Below are 20,300 nucleotides of genomic sequence, written 5' to 3'. Positions count from 1 at the left end.
GAGTGCGTGAACTCTGTCCATAACCTCCTCATACGGAGTCTCTCTACTGAGCGACTTTTCTAGTTCCTCGAACCAGAACCACGCTGCTGTAGTGACAGGAACAATGCACGAAATGGGTTGCAGGAGGTAACCTTGCTGTACAAAAATCTTTTTAAGCAAACCCTCCAATTTTTTATCCATAGGATCTTTGAAAGCACAATTATCCTCGATAGGAATAGTAGTGCGCTTGTTTAAAGTAGAAACTGCCCCCTCGACCTTAGGGACTGTCTGCCATAAGTCCTTTCTGGGGTCGACCATAGGAAATAATTTCTTAAATATAGGAGGGGGGACAAAAGGTATGCCGGGCTTCTCCCACTCCTTATTCACTATATCCGCCACCCGCTTGGGTATAGGAAAAGCGTCAGGGTGTACCGGAACCTCTAGGAACTTGTCCATCTTGCATAATTTTTCTGGAATGACCAGGTTGTCACAATCATCCAGAGTAGATAACACCTCCTTAAGCAGTGCGCGGAGATGTTCTAATTTAAATTTAAATGTCACAACATCAGGTTCTGCCTGTTGAGAAATTTTACCTGAATCTGAAATTTCCCCATCCGACAAAACCTCCCTCATGACCCCTTCAGATTGGTGTGAGGGTATGACAGAGCAATTATCATCAGCGCCCTCCTGCTCTACAGTGTTTAAAACAGAGCAATCACGCTTTCTCTGATATGCAGGCATTTTGGATAAAATATTTGCTATGGAGTTATCCATTACTGCCGTTAATTGTTGCATAGTAATAAGCATTGGCGCGCTAGAAGTACTAGGGGCCTCCTGCGTGGGCAAAACTGGTGTAGACACAGAAGGAGATGATGTAGAACTATGTCTACTCCCTTCATCTGATGAATCATCTTGGGCAACTTTACTATCTGTGGCAATACTGTCCTTACTTTGTTTGGACGCTATGGCACAATTATCACACAATTTTGAAGGGGGACACACATTGATCTTCAAACATATAGAACATAGCTTATCTGAAGGTGCAGACATGTTAAACAGGCTTAAACTTGTCAAGAAAGTACAAAAACCGTTTTAAAACAAAACCGTTACTGTCTCTTTAAATTTTAAACAGTGCACACTTTATTACTGAATATGTGAAAAAGTATGAAGGAATTGTTCAAAATTTACCAAATTTTCACCACAGTGTCTTAAAGCCTTCAAAGTATTGCACATCAATTTTCAGAGCTTTAACCCTTAAAATAAAGAAACCGGAGCCGGTTACAGTTTTAACCCCTCTACAGTCCCAGCTACAGCCTTTGCTGCGACTTTACCAAACCCAGGGGGGAATACAATACCAGATGAAGCCTTCTAGGAACTTTTCCAACTACTTTCAGATCCTCACACAGGCATCTGCATGTCTTGCTCTCAAAAGTAACTGCGCAGTAATGGCGCGAAAATGAGGCTCAGCCTACAACTGGGAAGGCCCTTCCTGACTGGAAAGGTGTCTAACACAGTGCCTGACGTTAAAAAACGTTCCCCAAGCTTATAAGTGTGAATTACAAGCATAAACATGTATAAAATGCCCAAATAAAGCAATCGATTTTGCCCATAAAAGTTTCTACCAGTTTTATAGCCCATATTAAGCCCTTTATTCTGTTTGAGACTAAGAAAATGGCTTACCGGTCCCCATGAGGGGAAATGACAGCCTTCCAGCATTGCACAGTCTTGTTAGAAATATGGCTAGTCATACCTTAAGCAGAAAAGTCTGCTAAATGTTTCCCCCAACTGAAGTTACTTCATCTCAACAGTCCTATGTGGAAACAGCAAACGATTTTAGTTACTGTCTGCTAAAATCATCTTCCTCTCACAAACAGAACTCTTCATCCTTTTCTGTTTCAGAGTAAATAGTACATACCAGCACTATTTTAAAATAACAAACTGTTGATAGTAGAATTAAAAAACTACAACTAAACACCACATACTCTTAACCATCTCCGTGGAGATGTTGCCTGTGCAACGGCAAAGAGAATGACTGGGGTGGGCGGAGCCTAGGAGGGACTATATGGACAGCTTTGCTGGGACTCTTTGCCATTTCCTGTTGGGGAAGAGATATTCCCACAAGTAAGGATGACGCCGTGGACCGGACACACCAATGTTGGAGAAACACCCCCTAACCTACAATAATAGGTTATATTTTTTGTACAGGTACTATTGGTAGTTTATTGTAGGCTGGGGGTGTTTTTATTTTGGGGTGGCTTTTTTATAGGGCTATTAGATTAGGTGTAATTGTTTTTATTTTTGATAGATTTTTTTTGGTGGTATTTTTTTATTTTATTAGAATAGTTTTTAATAGTTTAATTTTTATTTCACAGGTAAGTTTTTTATTTATTTAAATATAGTTATATTGTAATTTTAATTTATAGTTAGGGGGGTGTTAGGTTTAGGGGTTAATAGTTTAATTTAGTGTTTTGCGATGTGGGGGCCAGCAGCTTAGGGGTTAATAGGTTTCTTTAGTGGCAGCGATGTGGGAGGCCGGAGGTTTAGGGGTTAATAACTTTATTATAGTGGTGGCGATGTTGGGGAGCATCAGAATAGGGGTTAAAAACGTATTAGTGTCCGCGATTTCAGGAGCGGCAGATTAGGGGTTAACTTTATTTAGGTCCCGGCGATGTCAGGGGCGGTGGATTAAGGGTGTTTCGACTTGGGGTTTATGTTAGGGTGTTTTTTTCACAATAGACATCAATGGGGTTGCGTTATGGAGAATTTTCATTCCGCACTTCAGGTGTTAGACATCAATGGGGAGAGAGTGTTAGGTTTTTTTCAATGGGGGAAACTGGGCACGAGCACGTCAAAGCAGCCCTTGGCTTTTGTGCGGTATGGAGCTTAACGCCACCATATCGCACGCACAAGGAGGCTTTTCAGTAACTCGTAATGGCAGCGCTATGGAGAGTGAAATAACGCAACTTTTTTGGCATTCGTTTCGCACCCTGTTTAGTGCAAAACTCGTAATCTAGGTGCATGTTAATTGTATATTGTTAAGATTGTACACAAACTTAGTACAAGATGTTAAGTTGATGCTGAATAATATCTGATATATTAACATCATCTTTACAATTCATGGGGCATAGTTAATGGCTAAGCTGTTTCAGTTAGTAGACAGTAAGGTAACACCGTGATTTAAAAACAACACTAACACTGGTCATAAAAATGTACTATTTACAGATCCTATATGCTACAATTCACAATCACAATGGACACTATATCGCTTTAAGTGTCAAAAGGAGTATGGATGTTTTTTTGATACAGAAGGTCATGATGGTAGATGTTTCTTCGCTATGGTTGATAGCAATTGATCTTGTGCTTGGATTTGTACTAGGGGAAGAGTTCCTACTGTGTTTAAGGACATATATCCTTTCTGACATATAAGTAGGTATCCCCTAGTTTCATATCTGGATATAGATGGGTAGCAACTTATTTTATTATTGCTTAGTTATTTGAGAGGCTAGTAATAAAAAGGGCTGAAATACATCTGTGTATTCAGGCCTCTTGGTGTCATGGTATCAAGCATGTAGCTCCACTTTGTTTCTCTTCTTAGTAGAGCCTTGGCTCTATCACCTCCCCTGAGCATGGGTGGAATGTGATCAATAAGCATGGTCCTGATGCTGAATACTCCATGTTTCTTCTGGCAGAAATTACGTGCCATTGGCTGTTCAGATTCGCCTTTTTCCATAGCCTTCCTGATTGCCGATCTATGATTAGCCATGTGATCTCTGAATGATGTCACCGTCTTGCCCACATAGAACAAGGAACATGGACATATGAGAATATGTATCACATGATCACTTGTACAGGACAATCGATGATTGATTTTAAATCTCTTGTTAAAATGGGGGTGTTGAAATGAAGATCCTCTGAGCATACTGTTGCTGTTGCACGTAACGCAATTGCCACACTGAAAGCAACCTTTCTTGCCCGCTTTCAGCCATGTTGTCTTCTGGTAGCACTTCACGGGATCAGATTTAACCAGTATGTCACAAAGGTTACGTACTCGTCTATATGCAATCCTCGGGGGGTCTGAGTGCTGGAATGGTAAAGATTTATCTACTTTAATTCCCAGCATTGCCTCATTGAGCTGAGAGGTGACTATCCCCCGTTTCGGATGTATAGGATGGCAACTCTGTGCCTTTAACAGGGAATTCCTATCTGTAGGCTTTGTATAAAGAGATGTACCAAACCTACAATTATTGTTTTCATTGATTTTCATTATATTCAAGTCTAAGAAGTGAATGCTATCATCTGAGAATTCTAGTTTGAATTTTATATGAGATGTAAGACCATTAAGGTTTGAGACCCATGTTTCCAAGCCATCCACATTACCCAGCCAAACCAAAAACACATAGTCGATGTAACAAGTGTAAAAGATAACCTCCTTACATTCAGATAAAGACATGATGGTATTCTCGTACCATGCCATGTATAGGTTTGCGTATGTGGGAACCATATTTGAGCCCATGGCAGTACCTGAGATCTGCAAATAGAATGCCGATTCAAATTTAAAGTAATTTTTCGCCAAACAAAATGACATTAACTCTATTAAGAATTCGACCCACATGATGCAATCAGCCAATAGGATTGAAGTTCAATCCTATTGGCTGATCCAATCAGCCAATAGGATTGAGCTTGCATTCTATTGGCTGATTGGAACAGCCAATAGAATGCAAGCTCAATCCTATTGGCTGATTGGATCAGCCAATAGGATTTTTTCTACCTTAATTCCGATTGGCTGATAGAATTCTATCAGCCAATCGGAATTGAAGGGACGCCATCTTGGATGATGTCACTTAAAGGTACCGTCATTTAGTGTTAGTCGTCGGATGGAAGAGGATGCTCTGCGTCGGATGGCTTGAAGATGGACCCGCTCCGCTCCGGAAGGATGAAGATAGAAGATACCGCCTGGATGAAGACTTCTGCCCGTCTGGAGGTCCTCTTCTGCCCGGATCGGATGAAGACTTCTGGCCGTCTGGAGGACCACTTCTGCCCGGTTGGGTGATGACATCTCAAGGTAGGGTGATCTTCAAGGGGTTAGTGTTAGGTTTTATTAAGAGGGGATTGGGTGGGTTTTAGAGTAGGGTTGGGTGTGTGGGTGGTGGGTTTTAATGTTGGGGGCTATTGTATTTTTTTTTACAGGTAAAAGAGCTGATTACTTTGGGGCAATGCCCCGCAAAAGGCCCTTTTAAGGGCTATTTGTAATTTAGTATAGGGTAGGGATTTTTATTATTTTGGGGGGCTTTTTTATTTTATTAAGGGGATTAGATTAGGTTAATTAGTTTAAAATTCTTGTAATTATTTTATTATTTTCTGTAATTTAGTGTTTTGTTTTTTTCGTACTTTAGTTTATTTAATTTAATTCTAATTAATTGTAGTTAATTTAGGTAATTAATTTAATTGTAGTGTAGTGTTAGGTGTAATTGTAACTTAGGATAGGGTTTATTTTACAGGTAAATTTGTACTTATTTTAACTAGGAAGTTATTAGATAGTTAATAACTATTGTACCTAGTTAAAATAAATACAAAGTTGCCTGTAAAATAAAAATAAACCCTGAGATAGCTACAATGTAATTATTAGTTATATTGTAGCTATCTTAGGGTTTATTTTATAGGTAAGTATTTAGTTTTAAATAGGAATAATTTAGTTAATAATATTAATTTTATTTAGATGTATTTAAATTAAATTAAGTTAGGGGGGTGTTAGGGTTAGGCTTAGATTTAGGGGTTAATAACTTTATTATAGTGGCAGCGAAGTTGGCGGCGGCGGCGGCAGATTAGGGGTTAATAAGTGTAGTTAGGTGGCGGCGACATTGGGGTGGCAGATTAGGGGTTAATAAGTATAATGTAGGTGGAGGCGGTGTCCGGAGCGGCAGATTAGGGTTCAATAATATAATGCAGGTGTCGGCGATGTCGGGTGCGGCAGATTAGGGGTTAATAAGTGTAAGATTAGGGGGGTTTAGACTCGGGGTTCATGTTAGGGTGTTAGGTGTAGACATAAAAAGTATTTTCCCATAGGAATCAATGGGGCTGCGTTAGAAGCTGAACGCTGCTTTTTTTCAGGTGTTAGGTTTTTTCAAGCCAATTCTCCCCCATTGATTCCTATGGGGAAATCGTGCACAAGCACGTTTAGCCAGCTCACCGCTACCGTAAGCAGTGCTGGTATTGATGCGAGATGTGGAGCTAAATTTTGCTCTCCGCTCACTTTTTTGCAGCTAACGCCGGGTTTCAAAAAACCTGTAATACCAGAGTTGTCTGAAGTGAGCGGTGAGAAAAAAAATGCTTGTTAGCCCACCATTACCGTCAAAAACTCGTAATCTAGCCGATTGTTTGTAATGCAGTAATTCATTTCTTATGTATACTGTGAATATATCAATTTAGAATATATTGCCCCTTTAAGTAATTTTCTCTCATGATCATCGGGACCGCACATAAATCAGTAGATGGAAACACTAAAGCAGCATGAATCATCACAATGGTGTACTGGTTAGTAACACAGTGTACTGGTTAGTAACTAGTTCACAACCCTAAGCTATACCCTTAACAAATTTAATGAGAGAAAACATGCTATTAAAGGGACAGTTAACACCAGAATTGCTGTTGTTTAAAAAGAAAGAAAATCCCTTTATTACCCATTTCCCTGTTTTGCATAACCAACACAGTTATAATAATACACATTTTACCCCTGTAATTACCTTGTAGCTAAGCTTTTGCTGACTGCCCCGTTATTTCAGTTCTTTTGACAGACTTGAATTTTAGCCTATCAGTGCTCACTCCTAGGTCACTTAACGTGCATGAGCGTAATGTTATCTATAGGAAACACATGAACTAATTCCCTCTAGTGGTCAAAATACATTCAGATTAGAGGCAGTCTTCAAGGTCTAGGAAATTAGCATATGAACCTCCTAGGTTTAGCTTTCAACTGAAAATGCCAAGAGAACAAAGCAAAATTGGTGATAAAAGTAAATTGGGAAGTTGTTTAAAATGACATGCCCTATTTAAATCATGAAAGTTTTTTTGTGAATGTTTCTTTACAGAGCTACTTGAACAAGACCTCATTGCAGCCTCCTCTGAGATCACAATCAAATTAGTAGAATGAGCAATTATAGGTAAAGTGGGAACCTCCAGTGTCATTATTATCTATGGGCAAGATTACAAGTCGCGAGGCAAATCAGTTTGCGAAAACTCTGCACACATTATGGCTTTTTCGCATTTGGGGTTGTGCAGCTATTACAAGTTGAGGAATAACTTATTTTGCACATGCGTTAAGTTGCATAATGCAAACTGTGAAATCACATGCCCATTCACGTATTCCCAATAGAAGTCAATGGAGAAGACAAATAGAAAAAAAAAAACTAATCTGTTGCGCAAAGCCCATGACGTATTCTTTGTGAAAATGCGAATAAATCATATTGAGAAAACATCTCCATCTCTCTCTCTCTCTCTGGACTGGAATATCTATTTCTTGCGATATATATATATATATACACACACATCTACATATCTAGAGATCTATATGCAAAAATCTCTTTGAAAATACATCTGAGATATTATTTAATGTTCATAAGATTGTAATGTAAAATCTTTTTTCATTATCTCCATTGTTAAACATATGTCTATACATGTAAATCCATGTTTCTCTATGTTTGTGTATGTATGTCAATGTAATATCTCTGCGTCGGCTTTTCTTTTCTAACACCCGAGATCTCCTATCTTTGATCCCTTTGTGTGCAATATTTGTTTTAGTGTTAATATGAGTGTAACTGTACTTTGTAATGCATTTTTGAAGTGATTTGTGAAACTTATTTGCTGTGCAAAGCTGTTAACTACAGCTCTTTGAGCGCAGAAAGGATTGTTGCGTAAAAGGCGAATGCGCGCACACAATCGCGATTATACCTGCACAATGGTAATTGATTGCGGAAAGACCACATCACACATGGAAAACTCATAACGCGCTTGTAAATCTTGTCCTATGTGTCTCTCATTCACATAAAGAACCCTGGATAGCAAGATAAACTCCTCTAAAGCTAAAATATGCCTTTCTAATATGAGGAATCTTGTGGTACTGCCAAGACTTGCAAGACAGTATCATCAGACCATATAGAAAAAATAAGTCCAGAAAGCTCCCATTTGAAGGTATATAAAAGTCCAAACTTTATTTAAATCCAAAAAGGTTAAAAGCAAATAGAGGTAACATCAAGGATAGGGGGAGAGACAAATACGTCTTACATGTTTCGGCCAAAAGCAGCCGTAATCATAGACATAAATTCGTACAGGTGTCACCCTTATTTACAAAGGTAAAATGTTCCCTATTGGTTAAAACATAACACACCCTTCCCCTTCCCTCCCTTGCAAGAAAACAAATTAACCATTTAAGCAATGCAAACATTATTCCATCATATAAATGCAAAGTGAATTAGGATTAGCTTCAAAAATATATATATATATACATTAAACAATCCTGATCAATGGACTATTATTCTTAGGGTAGGCAAACATCAGAGCATAGAGTTATTGATTACTCAAATATATATAGCAATAAATTACATAAATAGTGTCAAACAAAGGGGCAGCTCAGCTTTGCTGCATTATATGTTTCCTCTTACTATTGGTCTTAACTATTAGCAAAATATATCACACTTATTGAGTATCTATATTCATATAGCTCATGAATCAATAAATTTAGTCTACCATCCATAACTTAGACTTGGTCCCTGGTAAAAGAATCAATTTACAAAAGGTCAGCAATCACACTATCCACAGTTGGGAACTAGTGCAAAAACACCTATTCCCAAAAGTTGATAATGTCATTTTCCGAATTAAACCCATAAGGAGTTAAAGTGCACATCTTATTGATCCAATAGACTTCTTGTCTAGCAAGAATTGACCATTTATCCCCTCCCCTCGGGGGTCTACTTATGGATTCTATTGCATTCCATTCAAAGGTGCGCACATCACCCCCATGTACAAAAATGAAGTGTCTGGCCAATTCTGAACATTCAATCTTATTCTTAATATATCCCAAATGTTCACGTATCCTAGTACGAACGTCACGGCTAGTCATGCCAATATACTGTAGTTTGTGACATGTACATCCTATCAAATAAACCACAAAGGTGGTTGAACAGTTGACACATCCCTTGGTATTAAAGTTATCATTGGTAACATAGGAGGTAAAGCTAGGTCCTACTTTAATGACATCAGTATCATCAGACCAGACAGCATTAGAGAATCAGGCACAATGGTAGAAAACTCAGTAGGAAACTGAGGATTCAAATGCCCAGAGCCTCCTTCTTTTTCGAAATTCCTTCACAAAATATGCTTGACAAAGGCCCGTATACTGGCCTAAACGCGTAGCAGTTTATTTTCTTTTTTCCTTTTTTGGTTAACCTGTTTGCATGCCCCCAACTGATGCCGATGTAGCCAGTTATTGGCCAGGAATACCGGGGGTTATGCTATAAGCTCTTTCTTCTTTTTATGGAGCTTACCTATAAAGGTTTTCCACTGTGTCTTATTTGATGTTAATGTATGTGTAGGTTCTTAGAAGCGAGGTATATACAATTTTAAATCTGATTTATTAAAAAATTAGTTTTAATATTCTCTGTATCACAAGGGAGCTGATTGCGCACTCGTAAACTATTATATGTCATTCCTAGCTCCTTCCAGGACCACAGGGCATAATATAAAGTTAGTCAGTGGAAGAAAAATCAGTAGGTTTATAGCAGTAAATGGCTCTATTTTGGAAGGAACTCAGAAACCATGCATAATAAGCTCTTATCTTGTTGAAATACCTGACCCTTTAAAGGGACAGTAAACACCAATTTTCATATAACTGCATCTAATACACACTACTATAAAGAAGAATATGCACAGATACTGATCTAAAAATCCAGTATAAAACCATTTAAAAACTTACTTAAAAGCTCCCAGTTTAGCAACTGTTGATGAGGTACTCTGGGACACCCACTGAAGGGGGCTAGGTAAACAAAAAGAGCAGACCCCCCTCCCTGCATATGAATAGACAGATAACAAACAGGAGCCTGTAAACAAGTGTATACATCTGGCATTGTGGGGCTTGGTTAGGATTCTGAAAATCAGCACAATGTTATAAAAAAATAAGCAAAACTGTACACTACTCGATGGGCTATATAAATGGATCATCTACAAAATATTTATGCAAAGGAAAATCTAGTGTACAATGTCCCTTTAAAGGGACAAACACATCAAAATTAAACTTTCATGATTCAGAGGATGCAATTTTAAATTTGCTTCAGTCTCTTTGTATCCTTTGTTTAAAAGCATACCTAGGTAGGCTCAGGAGCAGTAATTTACTGCAAATAACTAGCTGGTGATTGGTTGCTGCACCTATATGCCTTTTCTGATAGCTCACAAGAAGAGTTCACCAGTAGTGAATTGCTGCTCCTTCAAAAATGGATACCAAGAAAATGAAGTAAATTTGATAATATATGTAAACTGGAAAGTTGTTTAAAGTTGTATGCTCTGGACACCCCAGACATGGCAATTATTTCTATTGACGCAGAAAAGGCGTTTGACTCGGTACATCATGACCATATCATATATACATTAGAGCATTTTGGAATTACTGGTCACTTCCTGAGTTTTTTTAATAACTTGTATAAAAACGCCTCCACGAGAATAATAGTAAATGGACTCCTTACACAGACTATTAATTTAGAGAGGGGCACGAGGCAGGGGTGTCCTCTTTCCCCGCTCCTGTTTGACTTAGCTATTGAACCCCTCGCGATACAAATCCGGCAACAGTTAGAAGGGATTAAAATCAACAAAAAAACATTACAAATAGCATTATACGCAGATGACGTTTTAATATACATATCTAACACTTCCAGAAATATACCAAAACTTCTTACAATAATTTATCAGTTTGGCTCATTCTCAGGTTATAGTGTCAACGCCGCAAAATCAGAGTTACTCTGGGTCAAACAGACTAAGGATTCACTATCACCTATTCCTTTTAATATTGTGCAGGATTCATTAAAATACCTAGGTATCTGGATATCATCTAACCCCGACAACTGGTACACTTTGAATATACCCCCTGTTCTTAATAATGTAAAAGAAACTTTAAAAAATTGGCAGAATCTTCCTTTCTCGCTGTCGGGGCGCATAGCTCTATTTAAAATGACTCTTCTCCCCAGAGTTCTTTATGTCCTCCAGAATACCCCTTTGCTTCTTAAACCAAAAGACATTTCATCATTCAACATGGTGTTGCGATCATTCATTTGGCAGAATAAAAAATCAAGAATCTCGTTAGCTAGACTAGCGTTACCTAGAAATCTAGGGGGACTATCACTCCCTGATCTCCGAACATATAATCAAGTATTCTTGGCACGAACTGTAGCAGATTGGATTACCAATAGTAACTACGTAACAAATGGTGAAGTAGAGAGTAGTATAGTATACCCATTCGCACTGACAGCTCTAATCCATTGCAGTGGTAAAACACCCACTGAACTAAAAAAGATAAGATCTATTTGCAACCCAATATATATGTGGAGGAAGATTTGTTCCTCTCTTCGGATTAGATCTGAGATCTCCAGATATGCCCCAATAATGAATAACTCTCAGTTTTCCCCAGGAATGCAGTCAGCTTTATTTTCTAACTGGGCAACCCTGGGTCTGGCAAAGGTTGAACAACTCCTTGACTTTGAAAGAAGATGCATAAAGACCTTCAGTTCTCTCAAGGAGGAATTCCATATTCCTAACCAAGACTTCTTTGCGTACCTTCAGGTGAGGCATTTTGCTCTCAAACAGGTGGCTGATTACGGCTGGGATTGGTCACTAGGTGACGTGGAGAACTGGTTAACATTAGTTAAGAATGGAGTCACCTCAATCTCAATTCATTTACCAAACTTTGATCTCATTCAAAGGCCCTGATACTATGGACAAACTTCATTCTAAATGGGCCTTAATGCTCCTACAGGACTCTTTAGACCCAGCCCTACTTACCTCCTCGATCCATGAAGTCTCCCGTGTCACCCTCTCTGCAACCTGGAGGGAATCACATGTAAGGCTTATACATATGACTTACTTTACCCCAGAAAAGGGATCTAAATATTTAAAAATTGGGTTCAATAAATGCCCAAAATGCTCGTTTGCGGCCGCTAGCCTTCTACATATGATATGGGACTGCCCAAAAATCCAAAATTTCTGGCTGAGAATACAATACTGGCTCAATAACATTGTTAAAGTTCCTTCCTTCTCTTTTTCTTCCAGGAGGATAGTGTTCCTTGCTGATAACCCAGACTCAACATACGAAAACAATAAAACTACAAGTATGGTCATCCTAGCGGTTAGATATTTGATTTAAAAAAAATGGAAAACAAAAACAATTCCAAGCATAACAGAAGTAAAAAACTGCCTAAAGAAGCAATGTATCATCGAACAACTTGATACTAATTTGCAAAATGACAGAGAAATCAGAAGTTTCTTCTCTAAATGGTCTCATTTTATTAAAGCTCTCTCCCCCAGTGAGATTGAATATATAATTTACCCTTTCAAAGACACTGAATTAGTTCTGCTAGGAGTTTGGTAGACAACATAGCACCTGTTGGGACCCTGATAATGGAGGAGGGGAGGGAGAGGGAAGGGAAGAGACATTTTTTTTCTTTTTTTTCCTCTTTTTTTTTTCTTTTCTTTTCCTACTCTTCTTTTATATGAAGCTATGAAGAAAGTTAAAAGGCTAAAAGGGCAGAACGTCTAGCTCCCGATTAACAGGGGAAGTTAGTCAGTCAAATATATGTCATATAATGGAAAATGGCTTAGCCCCTCTAAATAATTACTTTTTTTTTCTTTTTTTTCTTTCTTTTTCTTACACCGTGTCATCTACGGGCAGATAAGCCCCGGTGGAACTTCTTGTTGTTTCTATTGTATTGTTCTGTTTTTGAATCAGAATACTCAGCTGTTTTTGCTGTACTTCATTTCATGAATTGAATGTTTCTTATTTTCTTTATACTGAAAACCCCAAGAATGTGATCTAACATTAGACCTTAATACAGCCTCAGTTTGTTACACTGACAATTTTTTAAGTTTTTGTTGGTTAAAAAGAAAAAACGTTAATCAATTTTACTGTTTGTACTTCTTTTTGGCTCATGGCTACCTCCCCACCCTGTGTGATGGGATGAAGGTGCTAATTGTACTACTATTTCACTTCTTGGAATAAAATAAATATAAAAAAAAAAAAAAAAAGTTGTATGCTCTGTCTGACTCACTAAAATATGAATTTGATGTTCCTTTAAAGGGATAGGAAAGTAAAAGGAAAGATAGAGCATGTAGTTTTAAGACACTTTTAAATACACTTCTATTTTCAAATGTGCTTCATTCTCTTGGTATCCCACATATTCTATACTAGTGGGAGCTAGGTGCTGATTGGTGCCTGCACACATTTGTCTCTTGTGATTGGCTAACTAGAGGTGTTCGGCTAGCTGCCAGTAGTGCAATGCTCTTCCTCCAGCAAAGGATAACAAGAGAATGAAGCAAATTTGATAATAGAAGTAAATTGAAAAGTTGTTTAAAATTGTATGTTCCATCCAAATCATGAAAGAAAATGTAGGGGTTTCCTGTCCCTTTAAGTACTAAGCACAGCGTGTTGATGTAATGGCTACCACACAAAAGTCTTCAAAGTGGACAGTTATAACAAGATGCAAAGCGCACTGCGCACTGTTAATAGTTCCGAATGAATTAAGTTGCTCTTATCATTTTACCATGACAAAGGATCCTATACCTACCTATTCATTGTCAGTAAATGTATCTAAAATAACCTCTATGAAACCATTTTTAATTCATTCGGCCTATATTTTGAGCTGTGGTGGCTTGTGTGTACGAAGAGTTAATTTACAGATAGCAGAGGTGTACACCCAATATGGTTTCTTTTTGGCTGTCACTGCTTTAAATAAAATGTTGGGGCAACAGAGCATAAGGTAAATTGCTGTGGGACAAAACTGCTGTTTGGGACATTATAAGGTGTAGTGCTGGTAGTTACTTCAATTGAAATAAATGGAAAAGCCTTACACATTCTCTGCTCGATTCCCAAATCTTTACAACCAGAGGCAAAAACTTGGAAACTGTAGTATAGAGACTTACTTTTCCAGAAGACTTGATTCCTTTGATCATTCCTGCACAAACTAAGACCCAGGCAAAGAAGAGATAACCGGTCATTGGTCCATCCAGTCCAGCATTAGTATCAATGGAATCGGTGATATCAAGGGCATTTCGGTACCAAAAGTATGTGGTAGGTGAGCTCTTTTCACACTCTGGAACTGGACAAAAATACTATGTTTAATTTAATTTCAATTCAATTTTTATTGCACAAATTATCATCAAATTTATGATAAATCCAAGCAGTTAGCAAATGGTAGGATTTACCATCACTAAGAATAAAGTGTATATATATATTATTTTTAGTTTATTTTTATTTATATTATTATCATTGAATGTATCTCTGTCCCTTTTTTCAAACTCCTTTTTCTTCAAAGCTCCTTTCAATGAACACATACTGACTTAGGGTCAGGAGCGTGCACATATCTTGAGCACTATATGGTAGCAATGTTTGTAACAGTGTTTGTAACAATCTTATACATATAGCGCTCAACACATGTGGGACATAAAAAAACAGAATTTATGTTTACCTGATAAATTACTTTCTCCAACGGTGTGTCCGGTCCACGGCGTCATCCTTACTTGTGGGATATTCTCTTCCCCAACAGGAAATGGCAAAGAGCCCAGCAAAGCTGGTCACATGATCCCTCCTAGGCTCCGCCTACCCCAGTCATTCGACCGACGTTAAGGAGGAATATTAGCATAGGAGAAACCATATGGTACCGTGGTGACTGTAGTTAAAGAAAATAAATTATCAGACCTGATTAAAAAAACCAGGGCGGGCCGTGGACCGGACACACCGTTGGAGAAAGTAATTTATCAGGTAAAAATAAATTCTGTTTTCTCCAACATAGGTGTGCCCGGTCCACGGCGTCATCCTTACTTGTGGGAACCAATACCAAAGCTTTAGGACACGGATGAAGGGAGGGAGCAAATCAGGTCACCTAAATGGAAGGCACCACGGCTTGCAAAACCTTTCTCCCAAAAATAGCCTCAGAAGAAGCAAAAGTATCAAACTTGTAAAATTTGGTAAAAGTGTGCAGTGAAGACCAAGTCGCTGCCCTACATATCTGATCAACAGAAGCCTCGTTCTTGAAGGCCCATGTGGAAGCCACAGCCCTAGTGGAATGAGCTGTGATTCTTTCGGGAGGCTGCCGTCCGGCAGTCTCGTAAGCCAATCTGATGATGCTTTTAATCCAAAAAGAGAGAGAGGTAGAAGTTGCTTTTTGACCTCTCCTTTTACCGGAATAAACAACAAACAAGGAAGATGTTTGTCTAAAATCCTTTGTAGCATCTAAATAGAATTTTAGAGCGCGAACAACATCCAAATTGTGCAACAAACGTTCCTTCTTTGAAACTGGTTTCGGACACAGAGAAGGTACGATAATCTCCTGGTTAATGTTTTTGTTAGAAACAACTTTTGGAAGAAAACCAGGTTTAGTACGTAAAACCACCTTATCTGCATGGAACACCAGATAAGGAGGAGAACACTGCAGAGCAGATAATTCTGAAACTCTTCTAGCAGAAGAAATTGCAACTAAAAACAAAACTTTCCAAGATAATAACTTAATATCAACGGAATGTAAGGGTTCAAACGGAACCCCCTGAAGAACTGAAAGAACTAAATTGAGACTCCAAGGAGGAGTCAAAGGTTTGTAAACAGGCTTAATTCTAACCAGAGCCTGAACAAAGGCTTGAACATCTGGCACAGCTGCCAGCTTTTTGTGAAGTAACACAGACAAGGCAGAAATCTGTCCCTTCAGGGAACTTGCAGATAATCCTTTTTCCAATCCTTCTTGAAGGAAGGATAGAATCTTAGGAATCTTAACCCTATCCCAAGGGAATCCTTTAGATTCACACCAACAGATATATTTTTTCCAAATTTTGTGGTAAATCTTTCTAGTTACAGGCTTTCTGGCCTGAACCAGAGTATCGATAACAGAATCTGAGAACCCTCGCTTCGATAAGATCAAGCGTTCAATCTCCAAGCAGTCAGCTGGAGTGAAACCAGGTTCGGATGTTCGAACGGACCCTGAACAAGAAGGTCTCGTCTCAAAGGTAGCTTCCAAGGTGGAGCCGATGACATATTCACCAGATCTGCATACCAAGTCCTGCGTGGCCACGCAGGAGCTATCAAGATCACCGACGCCCTCTCCTGATTGATCCTGGCTACCAGCCTGGGGATGAGAGGAAACGGCGGGAACACATAAGCTAGTTTGAAGGTCCAAGGTGCTACTAGTGCATCCACTAGAGCCGCCTTGGGATCCCTGGATCTGGACCCGTAGCAAGGAACTTTGAAGTTCTGACGAGAGGCCATCAGATCCATGTCTGGAATGCCCCACAGTTGAGTGACTTGGGCAAAGATTTCCGGATGGAGTTCCCACTCCCCCGGATGCAATGTCTGACGACTCAGAAAATCCGCTTCCCAATTTTCCACTCCTGGGATGTGGATAGCGGACAGGTGGCAGGAGTGAGACTCCGCCCAAAGAATGATTTTGGTCACTTCTTCCATCGCTAGGGAACTCCTTGTTCCCCCCTGATGGTTGATGTACGCAACAGTTGTCATGTTGTCTGATTGAAACCGTATGAACTTGGCCCTCGCTAGCTGAGGCCAAGCCTTGAGAGCATTGAATATCGCTCTCAGTTCCAGAATATTTATCGGTAGAAGAGATTCTTCCCGAGACCAAAGACCCTGAGCTTTCAGGGATCCCCAGACCGCGCCCCAGCCCATCAGACTGGCGTCGGTCGTGACAATGACCCACTCTGGTCTGCGGAATGTCATCCCTTGTGACAGGTTGTCCAGGGACAGCCACCAACGGAGTGAGTCTCTGGTCCTCTGATTTACTTGTATCTTCGGAGACAAGTCTGTATAATCCCCATTCCACTGACTGAGCATGCACAGTTGTAATGGTCTTAGATGAATGCGCGCAAAAGGAACTATGTCCATTGCCGCTACCATCAACCCGATCACTTCCATGCACTGAGCTATGGAAGGAAGAGGAACGGAATGAAGTATCCGACAAGAGTCTAGAAGCTTTGTTTTTCTGGCCTCTGTCAGAAATATCCTCATTTCTAAGGAGTCTATTATTGTTCCCAAGAAGGGAACCCTTGTTGACGGAGATAGAGAACTCTTTTCCACGTTCACTTTCCATCCGTGAGATCTGAGAAAGGCCAGGACTATGTCCGTGTGAGCCTTTGCTTGAGGAAGGGACGACGCTTGAATCAGAATGTCGTCCAAGTAAGGTACTACAGCAATGCCCCTTGGTCTTAGCACAGCTAGAAGGGACCCTAGTACCTTTGTGAAAATCCTTGGAGCAGTGGCTAATCCGAAAGGAAGCGCCACGAACTGGTAATGCTTGTCCAGGAATGCGAACCTTAGGAACCGATGATGTTCCTTGTGGATAGGAATATGTAGATACGCATCCTTTAAATCCACCGTGGTCATGAATTGACCTTCCTGGATGGAAGGAAGAATAGTTCGAATGGTTTCCATCTTGAACGATGGAACCTTGAGAAACTTGTTTAAGATCTTGAGATCTAAGATTGGTCTGAACGTTCCCTCTTTTTTGGGAACTATGAACAGGTTGGAGTAGAACCCCATCCCTTGTTCTCTTAATGGAACAGGATGAATCACTCCCATTTTTAACAGGTCTTCTACACAATGTAAGAATGCCTGTCTTTTTATGTGGTCTGAAGACAACTGAGACCTGTGGAACCTCCCCCTTGGGGGAAGCCCCTTGAATTCCAGAAGATAACCTTGGGAGACTATTTCTAGTGCCCAAGGATCCAGAACATCTCTTGCCCAAGCCTGAGCGAAGAGAGAGAGTCTGCCCCCCACCAGATCCGGTCCCGGATCGGGGGCCAACATTTCATGCTGTCTTGGTAGCAGTGGCAGGTTTCTTGGCCTGTTTTCCCTTGTTCCAGCCTTGCATTGGTCTCCAAGCTGGCTTGGCTTGAGAAGTATTACCCTCTTGCTTAGAGGACGTAGCACTTTGGGCTGGTCCGTTTCTACGAAAGGGACGAAAATTAGGTTTATTTTTTGCCTTGAAAGGCCGATCCTGAGGAAGGGCGTGGCCCTTACCCCCAGTGATATCAGAGATAATCTCTTTCAAGTCAGGGCCAAACAGCGTTTTCCCCTTGAAAGGAATGTTAAGTAGCTTGTTCTTGGAAGACGCATCAGCCGACCAAGATTTCAACCAAAGCGCTCTGCGCGCCACAATAGCAAACCCAGAATTCTTAGCCGCTAATCTAGCCAATTGCAAAGTGGCGTCTAGGGTAAAAGAATTAGCCAATTTGAGAGCATTGATTCTGTCCATAATCTCCTCATAAGGAGGAGAATCACTATCGACCGCCTTTATCAGCTCATCGAACCAGAAACATGCGGCTGTAGCGACAGGGACAACGCATGAAATTGGTTGTAGAAGGTAACCCTGCTGAACAAACATCTTTTTAAGCAAACCTTCTAATTTTTTATCCATAGGATCTTTGAAAGCACAACTATCCTCTATGGGTATAGTGGTGCGTTTGTTTAAAGTGGAAACCGCTCCCTCGACCTTGGGGACTGTCTGCCATAAGTCCTTTCTGGGGTCGACCATAGGAAACAATTTTTTAAATATGGGGGGAGGGACGAAAGGAATACCGGGCCTTTCCCATTCTTTATTAACAATGTCCGCCACCCGCTTGGGTATAGGAAAAGCTTCTGGGAGCCCCGGCACCTCTAGGAACTTGTCCATTTTACATAGTTTCTCTGGGATGACCAACTTGTCACAATCATCCAGAGTGGATAATACCTCCTTAAGCAGAATGCGGAGATGTTCCAACTTAAATTTAAATGTAATCACATCAGGTTCAGCTTGTTGAGAAATGTTCCCTGAATCAGTAATTTCTCCCTCAGACAAAACCTCCCTGGCCCCATCAGACTGGGTTAGGGGCCCTTCAGAAACATTATTATTAGCGTCGTCATGCTCTTCAGTATCTAAAACAGAGCAGTCGTGCTTACGCTGATAAATGTTCATTTTGGCTAAAATGTTTTTGACAGAATTGTCCATTACAGCCGTTAATTGTTGCATAGTAAGGAGTATTGGCGCGCTAGATGTACTAGGGGCCTCCTGAGTGGGCAAGACTCGTGTAGACGAAGGAGGGAATGATGCAGTACCATGCTTACTCCCCTCACTTGAGGAATCATCTTGGGCATCATTGTCATTGTCACATAAATCACATTTATTTAAATGAATAGGAATTCTGGCTTCCCCACATTCAGAACACAGTCTATCTGGTAGTTCAGACATGTTAAACAGGCATAAACTTGATAACAAAATACAAAAAACGTTTTAAAATAAAACCGTTACTGTCACTTTAAATTTTAAACTGAACACACTTTATTACTGCAATTGCGAAAAAAACATGAAGGAATTGTTCAAAATTCACCAAATTTTCACCACAGTGTCTTAAAGCCTTAAAAGTATTGCACACCAAATTTGGAAGCTTTAACCCTTAAAATAACGGAACCGGAGCCGTTTTGAACTTTTAACCCCTTTACAGTCCCTGGTATCTGCTTTGCTGAGACCCAACCAAGCCCAAAGGGGAATACGATACCAAATGACGCCTTCAGAAAGTCTTTTCTAAGTATCAGAGCTCCTCTCACATGCGACTGCATGCCATGCCTCTCAAAAACAAGTGCGCAACACCGGCGCGAAAATGAGGCTCTGCCTATGCTTTGGGAAAGCCCCTAAAGAATAAGGTGTCTAAAACAGTGCCTGCCGATATTATTATATCAAATACCCAAATAAAATGATTCCTCAAGGCTAAATATGTGTTAATAATGAATCGATTTAGCCCAGAAAAAGTCTACAGTCTTAATAAGCCCATGTGAAGCCCTTATTTACAATCGTAATAAACATGGCTTACCGGATCCCATAGGGAAAATGACAGCTTCCAGCATTACATCGTCTTGTTAGAATGTGTCATACCTCAAGCAGCAAGAGACTGCACACTGTTCCCCCAACTGAAGTTAATTGCTCTCAACAGTCCTGTGTGGAACAGCCATGGATTTTAGTGACGGTTGCTAAAATCATTTTCCTCATACAAACAGAAATCTTCATCTCTTTTCTGTTTCTGAGTAAATAGTACATACCAGCACT

At 39.9% G+C, this 20,300-nt stretch overlaps 1 protein-coding gene across 1 annotated transcript in view; it reads right to left on the bottom strand.

The window, feature by feature from the left end:
- Positions 1-20,300, bottom strand: part of LOC128638700 (sodium-dependent neutral amino acid transporter B(0)AT2-like) — a 94,675-nt gene that overhangs the window by 51,170 nt on the left and 23,205 nt on the right. The window contains 1 exon segment of the mRNA XM_053690822.1: positions 14,146-14,321. Coding sequence (XP_053546797.1) covers positions 14,146-14,321 — 176 coding nt within the window.

The sequence above is a fragment of the Bombina bombina genome, chromosome 8 (genome assembly GCF_027579735.1).
Source record: "Bombina bombina isolate aBomBom1 chromosome 8, aBomBom1.pri, whole genome shotgun sequence".
In the NCBI taxonomy this organism is placed as follows: Eukaryota; Metazoa; Chordata; class Amphibia; order Anura; family Bombinatoridae; genus Bombina; species Bombina bombina.
Note: the sequence above shows the minus strand (reverse complement) of the source record. Positions and strands in the feature narration are given on the sequence as shown.